Source organism: Ixodes scapularis, unplaced genomic scaffold, assembly GCF_016920785.2.
Source record: "Ixodes scapularis isolate PalLabHiFi unplaced genomic scaffold, ASM1692078v2 PGA_scaffold8__174_contigs__length_109621045, whole genome shotgun sequence".
NCBI classification, from domain to species: Eukaryota; Metazoa; Arthropoda; class Arachnida; order Ixodida; family Ixodidae; genus Ixodes; species Ixodes scapularis.
In genome coordinates this window covers 70,662,027-70,672,427 of record NW_024609883.1, presented here as the reverse complement: position 1 = coordinate 70,672,427, position 10,401 = coordinate 70,662,027, and the positions used below count along the sequence as shown (strand labels likewise).

Sequence of the window (10,401 nt, the reverse complement as noted above, 5' to 3'; positions counted from 1 at the left end):
ACGTAATTGGTTAACTATTGTCAACATCCTTAAAGTGAAGTTATTCCAGGTATTTGGACCAATTAATCAATTGCGCAATTTGAAGATTGAAAGACAAATGAAATTTGGTTGTATGATTGATGTGTGACAATATGACGAAGTGCGATCGGAACTTGAGTTAACCAAATTTTTAGTCGCAGCTCTTAGGCACCCGTTTCCGAGTTAAGCGGAGTCGGCGTCGCCATCGGTGTAACCGCCCGCTAAATTTAACAAGAAATTGAATTGGTACCTATGCCACGTGACGTCAATTTTCCCGCGAAATCTGGCAGTGAAACTATTTTTTTATTCATGTTTCCCCGCTAAATTGAGCGGGTAAACACGAACCGTTAGCTTACTCAAGATGTAAGACGCTGCTTCGCCGTCCCGAATCATTTTCCCTTCGAACGGAAGCCGTTGCGCCCGGAGTACAATACGCAGCTCTTTCAAAACCGTTCGCGCAGCATCGCATTCGTTTGTTTGCGAGCGACGGCGATTCATCGTGTGTTTAAAGTCGGAAGATGTGCTGTCCGTGGTGTCTTTTATGTTTAACTGGTTCGTAAAAAAATTTGAGACAGTGTACACGTAATTTTAAGTTTATTAAAAAAATACATATATATATATATATATATATATACATATTTATTTACCTATTTATTTGTCGACGTCATGCACAAAAAAATAGTCGCGTTAATTTTTTCATTTAAAATTATAATGTGGTTTGTACAGCGTAAAACATAGTATCTTGAAACTCGCATCGTTTTGAGTTCAAAAGCTAGGCTTCATAAAGCTGTATGTTCATTCGGTATTGACAGCAGGGTAGACGCTACGCGTGTTTTAGGCCAATCGTGTCTCCGGTTAGGGTCACGTGACTACAGTCTAGAATCTGGTGACAAAGCAGGACATCGCACCTGCCTGGTGCCCAAGGCCACACATAGCATTCACAGCACTGTCAGCCTTCGTTACAAGTGACACATCTCCTGGTTGTGGCCCCAATAGATAAGCCTTTTGTTCGTGAAACCCCCGTTTTGGCCTCTCCTTCGGTCCTTTTCTCTCTCCCTAAGCTGAAAGCGTTGTAAATGGTGAGTGGTCACGTTGTTTGACGGATGACGCATTAGCCGTTGCCGATCTCGGAATGCGTTTAGCCGGACTTAGTTTGGCGTGTGAATTCTCCCTCTGTGGCAGATGCCTATGTCTGCTTCTGCAAGCGATTACTTCAAAGAAGCCCAAGAATTTTTTGTGATGCGTTCAGTGTTCGGTTCTACAAACGATAGCTTGTGCTACATCGTGTTGAATCTTCACGGGCACCTTCTCGTTTCTGTGTTCGAGTGGTGGTTGTGCCGTGGCCGTGTCGACATCTCCCTCGTACAACACCTTTCAAGTCGCGTCTCGTCAACGTAAGTGCGCTGCAACCTACTTCGTGACAATTGATCGTTTTTCCTAAATGTAATCTTCCAGATTACCTCTAGATTTAGGCCGTGTCTATCTCCTGGCAGCCTGGAGAATCATTGTGCAGAATGTTTCGGCATTGGTGCGATTGCGCTACAAGCAGAAAGTTTCGACCTGCCGCCGACAAAGTTTTGACGTGTCGCCAAAAAACAACAGCAGCACAGACTCTTAATTACGCGTTCCAAAATTTGACGAGCGGCTTTACGAGTCGCTTGTAGAAAGATTGTTACGATTTTGCGAAATACTGGTAAACAATGCTAGGCCATCCGCGGGCGTATCCCTCTCCGCCCGCTTTTACTTTCTCTAACTTGACGGACACTCTGTCTCGCGGTCCATGCTGACGAAACGATCGTCGGGATACCGGGTAATTGCTACAGCCGAGCGCGGCACAGTTCGCCATTGCCCCCGCTGTGGAGGGTCGAAGAGTCAACTACCAGCACGGTAGATACCGTTTTTTTTTTTTTTTTTTTTTTTTTTTTTTGCAGATTTGTTTTCAAAAAAGCCGTGAACGCTACACTTATGCGGTTTGCGCGAGAGTGATACGCCCAGGGGGACGTTATGTAGTTTGCTAATCTTCACGATAAGTCGGCTAATTAAATAAAATTCGTTAATTAACTTTTAATTAGTGAAAATAGACATATGGTTTCAACTAGAAACTTGCTGAGCGTCGTCCAAAACCCCTAAACCAGTAATTTTTAGAAAAACTGAGCGCGTGTGAAGCGCAGTAGTGCGCTGAAGTTACTACTCGTGGACCAGGTACAAGGCTGGGGCTAGATAAGAGACAGAAAAATTGCGCGGGCGCCTTACCGAAGCCGCTAGCCTTGTACCTGCTCCACGAGTGGTGGCTTTAGTGCGCTTCTCACGCGCTGGAAGACTTTCTGAAAATGACTGATTTAGGGATTTTGGACGACGCCCCGCTAGCTGCTTATTGGAACCGTATGTCTATTTCACTAATTGAAAAGTTCATTAGTGAATTTTAATTAATTAACCGAGTAATCGCAAAGCTTAGCGCCTACGTAATGTCCCCCTGGGTGTATAACTCACTCACAGAAACGGCATAAGTGTGGCTTTCATGATTTTTTTAAAAACAAATCTGGAATATAAAAAAAACACCCTGATATGGGAGGCAGATATACCCCTGTTTGGCAGACCCAGATATGGATATATAAAAAATTGGGCAGATCTGGTTATATAAGGCTTATATAAACTGATGTGCTCGATATGGCCAGTTCCGCCCAATTTTTTATATAGCCGTATTTTTTTTTTTTTTATATAAGTCCAGATTTGCCATTTTCGTAAGGGATTACGCTCCTGAAAACGTACAGACACCTGGCCAGGCCTTTCCACAAGCCCAATGGCTGGCGGGAGCACTCGGCTTCTAATCACCTGCGACGAAGTCAGTGCTGAACGCGTTTCTAGATAGAGATGTTGCTGCTATCCATCGAAATGAGGTTGAAACGCGCGCCGCAGCGTCCACGAAGCCGTTTGAACGGAGCTGGGAAGTAATCGAAAGAACGAAAAGCAGACTGGAGGACTGGTGGCGAAGCACAAAAGCAAAGTGGACGCGAAGGACAAGGAGAAAGTGAAAGAAATAAGTGTTTTTTTCGTTTAATATTTTTTTTTTGCTAGGTACGAACGCGGTTCGGGACCGCCCGATACAAAGGGAACAGCTGCAATATCATCATCATCATAATAATAATAATAATAGAAGAATGAATAGTTGGGCGCGTTGGTGGGAATTCATCGTAGGAAACAGCGCGAAAAACAGACGACGTCGAAGAAGAAGCACACAGTGTATCGAGTACAGCTCCGCTGGTCTTCCCTCTTCACGAGACTGGAAAGGCTGAACGTTTTTTATCTCCCTTCTCAAGTAACAATGCCAGTTTCGCCATCTGCATCTTTTCAGGAAATAACCCCGTTGTTAAAAACAAATTAAAAATGTGACACAGATAGGGTGCCACTAAGTCAAGTATGTATTTAATAGGTCGAATTTGCAAATTATGACAGTTACAGGTACTGCTATTTTTCAGTTGCATGAAGACGGAGCAAACCTCAGAACTCGTGACGGGTTCAAGAAAAATAGAATGTTATTTCTATATTCTAAGTAACTTTGAGACGCATCTGTGGTAGTACTGAGCTTGCAAAGTAGTCACTGAAAGTGTTAGCTAAAGAACTACAATCCAAGTGCACCCCTTCATGGACATTGCTCTCTACAGGCTGTCGATTTCCAACGCGATTTAAAAGAGAGTTCAATTTTCTCCAGATAACATCCGCACGAGGAGATGGCGTCTGAAAAGAGTTTGCATGATAAACAGTCTTAGCATTTCGTAGTACTTTTGTTAATTGATTTCGATATACCTCAGGGACCCTGCGACTACTTTTTTACTGTTTTTTTTTTAAATTATTTTGCAACGAACCTGAGCGCACTGAACGTAGTAATTTAGTGAACTTCTTTTCTCGAAATTCGCTTTATTTTAAAAGTTAAAGGCAAATTAAAATTACAAAAACAAGCAAAAATAACCTCGTTCATGATCTCCTTGGTCCTCTGTCCCCTCTTTTCCCGCGCGCGAGGATTCCCCTTGCCGCGATTACTGATAATATGGGGAGGGAGGGGAAGACGGGAAAAGGAAAGTGAGGCCGAGGAGAGAAGCTGCCCAGGGAACGGGGCAGCTCTCTCTCTTCGGCTGATGTCAGGACCAAAAACGTCACGACATTAGTTACTCTCTCCGTGCCCGCTGGGTTGCCCGAACCACAAGAGACGTGGAAACCGCAAAAAAGGTAGACGCTTAAATAAGATTGCAGGGCGCCTTTGAAACTTAAAAGCTGGGACGGTTCTCTTTTTTTAAAAACGTTCTGGTATAGCATTTTTTTTCTAAATTTTCTTTTAGCAATTGAAGCGTTATCCATGGCTTGCGGATCTTTTTAGACACTTTCAATGTTTTACAAGGAAAATGACGATTGTAGATAGTTGAAAAGACAGTGAGTGTGCAGGCGAGTTGGTGATAGCTAGTCAGGTCATATAACACCCGAGACTGTGATGGAAGAAATTGGCAACTTTTTAGTAGAAGGAACAGACACAGAAAGGGACGTCTCAAACTCAGCTAACTGGTTTATTTCTTGACCGTCCTATATATACCGACGAAGCCCTTCCCAACCACACTCTACGTAGCAATCTCCTTTGTTGAAAACAGTTTGAAATGAAGAGAACATATATGACACACAAAGGAATCAAGCGCACGCACAGACAAATTGTAACTTCCATCAAAAATGTATTATTCGCAAGATTAACATCTTCGAAGTTGTATATTGGGTTCCAATTTATTTAACAATTTTTGTACTTTGCGCAAATACCGCTTAGAACGGATCCTGACATTAATGACCTATGAAACACGCGTTCGTTTTTCACCCCACGCAATAGAAGTCCCAGAAAAAAATTAAAGAAAAACGAGCAGCGTTCACCCCTCAACTCGCAGCCAGAACAAGCGGCCACGTGATCTGGAGCCGATTATATGCCGCCAATGTTGATCATAGCCACGCGCTGGGGTTGGCAAAGCAAAGGGCACGCTCTGAATTCTAGGCATTGTTATGGTTCGGCTATGGTCGTTGTTGCAGCGATTCGACACGGGCCACTACCCGTATGCTGCTCGAGCTAGTAATTATCACGAGCCCAAAATCGAGTGCCCACGCAATGCTAGGGTCCAATCTATGAACAGCATTCAAATATCGTCATATGGGTGTACTGCGATCTCCACGCTACGTCATGAAATTTTGCAAAAGAGAGAATGAATGAAAATTATCGCTTTTGTCTTTGAAATTACACCGCAACAAAGGAGTTTCTTGGACAGCGGAGTTGCGTGTGAGTATCCTTGACTCCCACTAGTGCCACTAAGCTCTTGTATAGTGAAAAACATTCCAACTGAATATCGTTGCACAGTCAGTCAGAAAACGTTTAATGCCATAGAAGAAAAGTAAAAGAAAAAAAAGAGGAAGAAAAGAGGGAAGGGGGTATGGGGAGTGCGCCGTTGATATCAAGATCTGGACGCTGGCACTAAGGAAAGGTAACTAAATCTAAATGAATATGTCCAGCTTGGCCTCATAGATAAAATCCAGGAGACCTTTCAAGACTCTTCGTCTGTCACTCTCGGAGCCTGGTGGATGCGTCCACCCCTCCATAGATGCGATGTCTGTTGGTCGATGTCTTGCCCTTATGTCTTTGTATTCTGGACACTCCCACACCAAGTGAAAAATGTCCACCTTGACGCCAGCTGTACAGACTGGAAAGCCTTGTACGAAGAGCTGTACAGGAGGGCTGGAAAGGCGAAGGAGAAAAACTTGCGTGTAGACATCGCTGGAAGGCAACGGTTTACGAACTCCAGGCACGACAGATGCATGTTGCACTTGGAGCAAGTTCCGGATCTGTTTCCTTGGCTCAAAGATGCGATGCGCGCTGGTGTTAGTGCGGTGTCTGTCCTCACTCGAGTCAGGAGAACTCTCGCCCGTCTTCCAAAACGCGTGCAAGGGAGCGGGTCTGGGTTTTCGGGGAGCTTCTCTTTGAGTTTTGCTAGATAGTTTTCTCTGATCTTGGCTCGAACCTCGCCTGGATCATATTCTTGTGGTTCCCAGTTGGCCTGTGCCCGATCGCGAGCGTGGCCGTACCCGTGGTCATGTTGTGATGCAGGTATGTCGTCCGAACCGCGGGGAAGAATAAGCGACGCGCGGGCCAGGCGATGTACCTGTTCGTTGCCGGGTATGCCCGCGTGACCGGGAACCCATGCAATTCTTGTGGTGGTGCCTCTTGAAGCTAGTTGAGAAGCAAGTTTCTTTATCGAGCGGACTATCCGGCTTGGACTGTTCCTTATTCTACATTCCTTCACCGCCTCTTGCGAATCTGTAAATATCCGGAGATTCGTTGTTAGCGGGTCGGGGAGTGCGAGGACCGTCTCGGGGGCGAGGCGGATTGCTGTGAGTTCTCCTCCTTTGGTCGAGGCGCCTTCGTTGCACAGCTCCTTTAATCTGTCGTTTTTTATATCTTGAAATACAAATCTTCCTTTCTTTCTAACGTTTTTATATGGTTTGATATCAAAGCATAGGAATATTGGAAGGTGGTCACTAATCGCGTTCCGTCTGTAACCTTATCGTTCCGTCTGTAACCTTTGCGTTCCGTCTGTAATCTTATCAGGCTGTACTTTCGTAATAAAAATGTCGATCCTTGTTTCACTACGCACTGTGACTCGAGTGGGAGATTTAATAACGCTGACACATCCGTTTGTCTCGATTAAAATATTAAATTCAAGCTTACAAACGCTATTTTATATCTATATTGAAGTCTCTCCCCCCCCCCCCCCCTAAATTAAATTGTAATGGTAATCATTTACGAGCTGTAAACACCACTCGCAAAGCTGATGAAAACACTGCGGTCACCTGGTGGTCGATAAAGCTCACTTATAACAGCATTTCCTGTTCCTACAGAGATCACTTCATAGTCTTGAGTGATACGGCAATAGTCAGCCCAAAGTTTACATTTTATTGATATATTTACAAGTAAACACACACCATGTGCATACACCTTGCACACACTTCCCCCGCGACGAGACGTGCTGAAAGCAGCGCCACCTTGCATTCCAGGGCTAGAAGAGAAGATCATCAAAAATGAGCTGATTGAACATTTGATTAACCGAGTGCCAATGTCAAGTCGTTCGTGGTCTCGAAGTCATCAGAGGTCGGTAGAGAGAATGCTTTTACGGGAGCATTCACATCCCTTCAAGAGCTTGTACAGAGTACTTGCGGTACAAGCTTTTTCTTTGAACTGCAGTGGAGGGCTGCTGTGGCGGACTTAAAAACTCGGAGCGGGTCGTTCATTTGTTGAACCTATCATTCATTTAGTGATTGAAGCAAGCGACGCCGGCACAGTCGGTAATACTCCGTCCCATTTGATTTCTTTTTAATATCAAATGTTTATATATATATATATATCGGCGTTGAACGCTTGACGAATGCCGATTCGATCTCCAAGCGCCCGTCGATATAATGACCCCAGCACATCATAAAATGCTCGCCTTCGAACATCGCGTACAAGCTTCAATATACCTACTTTTGTGTGTCTCTCCCATAGACTTGCGTATTGTCTGATGTCCAGCTACAGACCACATGTCTTTCGCGGGAATAAAACTTTTTGCTGTATCTAATACGGTGTTGTGTGTGTCTTTGTTTCCGGGTCTCCGGTTTAATTATACTGCCTGATATTCACCTCGAGCCTAGCAGAGTTTATCCTGGGAAAAGTAGCGCCATTCATTGTTGTAGAAATGCTCAAGGCACGTGCCGCTCGCCCCTTCGGGGAAATTCATGGCGTCTGAAATCTAGCTCACTACTGCGCTGTGCCGCCGTGATCTTTCCAAGGGCTGCACGTTGCATATGTGCCTCGTGCATTGACGAACATTACGCTACTTTTGAATATTCACCACCTCACCTGCGCCCTCAATCTTCTTTCAGTGCAGCGTCCCCGCGCATTAAAGAAGAAGAAAACTCTAAACTCATTGCTAGCTTGTGCGTGGTGTGAGCAATGTGAGTGCCAAAACCAGAGGTCGTGGCCAAAACAACATGGCGCCACCTCTTCAGCAGTGCTGAAAAGGGGGACGATGCCATTGAATTGAATGCTAATGTCCGAGATCCTGATGGTGCACTGCATGACGTTCAAAACGACATAAGACGGCTTCTTGCAAATGGGAGAACGCAGCTATCTGATATCGTGGTAAGTTCGAGAAATCTTTCGGAGTCAGCTCTCTGCCGACTACTTAAAAAATGTGTGAACATTTAATGATATATAACTGGTTTCGTTCACAATAGGCGAAGAGCTGATTAGCCAACAATTTTGCACAACGCACTGGTGAAAGCTCTGACGTTTTCATTCTGCACATATGGATGCCAGGAAGTCTCCTAGCAGCATTTGTCCATGAGCCCGCCGAAGGCACGTCTATTGGCCTTTCGCATGAACCGGCGAGGGATGACTTTTTTCCGTAGGAACAAGGCATGTCGCTACTAATCTCAAGCCCAAGCCGACACTTGCATCAAGATGGAGCCGAAAAGGGCCGCCTCAACGCAAAGTCTCCGAACCGCGATTCGCGCGGGGCGCAAAATGACGGCCGGCGACAGGCAGGGTCCGACCTCCTGGCGCAGCTTACCGGACCTCATCGAGGCCGAGATGGCCAGGCGCCGAGTGAAGCCTACCGAATCGGCCGTAGTTCTTTTCCAGAAAAACGTCAACTTTTTTCTGGGCATGTTCTATGCCGCCCTGAACAGTGCGCTGGTCGGAGTCATTTCGGTGTTCATCAAAATTCTCTACGACATTCCGACGCTCCAGCTCACCACCATGAGGCTAGCGGGTATCCTCATCTTCTCCATCCCGCTCGTCATCTACAGCGGACAGAACCCGTGGGGTCAAAGGTCCAACAGGATTTACCTGGTCTTTAGGGCCACCGCTGGGTTCGCGGGTCTGTACTTCCGTTTCTGGTCCATGAAGCTCATCCCACTCTCCGACGTGGCCGTGATCCTGGCATGCCTTCCAGTCTTCGTGACGGCGCTCGCGAGGGTCTTCCTCCACGAGCCTTGCGGAGCCACAGATGTCCTCATCCTGTTCCTCACCATGTCTGGACTGATAATGTCAGCTAAGCTGCCATTCCCGTTCGCGCAGACGTCGAAGGAGAGCAAGTCGGACCCCATGAGGAGCAGTGGTATTCTATTTGCCTTACTGTCCACGGTCTTTGGCGCCATTAAGTTCCTTATCAGCAGGACGGTCCGGTGCGAGCACCACTCGGTAACACTCTTCATGTATGGTTTCGTGGGAGTCATCGAGTGTCTTCTACTTTCCGCCGGTACTGAGCAGTACGTTCTGCCCAGGTGCGGCCTGGGGCGAGTCATCTTCGTGTGCTTCACCGTGTTCAGCTTTTTAGAGCACATGATTCTCATCAAAGCCCTTCAGATGGAAAACGCAGGACCAGTGTCGGTGGTGATCGCAGCGATGGATGTTGTGTTCATGTTCGCTGCGGAACTCATCCTTTTCGGGAATATCCCGGATAAGTACAGTTTCGCGGGGGCTGCCTTGGTATCCGCCTGCGTCTTCTTGTCCATGGCTAAGAAGACAGTTACAGAGGCTGAAGAGGACTCTCTGTTCAAACGGCTCTTCTTCTGGCTGGCCTACTGAGATAAGACATTCAGCACAGACATAGCTCGTTCATCTCTTGTGTTCGAATATTTTAGTCTATACGACCGATTAAAAATATATCAGTGAATAAAAAACACAGGAAGATCTTTTTGTGGATTCTTAAGGAACGCGTTAACATGGCCCTTGGAAACGCCACACACGTCTCCTTTGGGAAAAGCTAACGCTGATCCATTCACTTTTTCTTTTAAATTTCTCTTTTGCTTCCTTTTTTTTTTTGCGGCCTTTTTTAATTTTGTTGCGGGGTCAGCGTTGACTTTTATCAAAGGGGGCCTGTCAGAGTATGTCGCCACCCTTGGATGCGGTCACCCATATCACTCGTGGAAAGAACCACATTCATACCAGTCGTAAAAGGAACCGCATCCATCGTTTTAACTACACGTACACATCACAGCCCACGCACCGCTGCTACGGAAACCCAGAGCGAAGAACAACCAGCGACAGCAGAGCGGACACTGAGCACGCCCGCATTCCACCGCGTCGCGGCCCAACACCTCCTAGATAACAAAGCCGTAGTGCTGAATGAGATGGCGTCATCAAAGAAGGCCAACGCTGGGCACAGATTGGACAGGACGATTGCGTCAACGTTCGGCTCAAATTTCAAACTTGACTCGAAGCCGAGCGCTGACGCAGCACTCGTTTCCAATCTGTGTTCAGCGTTGGCCTTCTCTGATCACGCCATCTCACTCAGCACTACAGTTTTGTTATCCAGGGGGTTGTTG

At 46.2% G+C, this 10,401-nt stretch overlaps 1 protein-coding gene across 1 annotated transcript; it reads left to right on the top strand.

Moving 5' to 3' along the window:
• The first annotated feature begins 8,496 nt into the window (after nt 1-8,496).
• On the top strand, nt 8,497-9,749 carry LOC120838733 (solute carrier family 35 member G1-like). Its single transcript, XM_040208776.1, has one exon. The coding sequence runs from the start codon at nt 8,534-8,536 to the stop codon at nt 9,659-9,661; it is 1,128 nt and encodes a 375-aa protein (XP_040064710.1). The 5' UTR covers nt 8,497-8,533; the 3' UTR covers nt 9,662-9,749.
• Nucleotides 9,750-10,401: the final 652 nt, after the last annotated feature.

Bases quoted from the DNA above. Each gene is read 5' to 3' on its own strand.
- LOC120838733 (XM_040208776.1), top strand. From the start codon at position 8,534: ATGGAGCCGAAAAGGGCCGCCTCAACGCAAAGTCTCCGAACCGCGATT.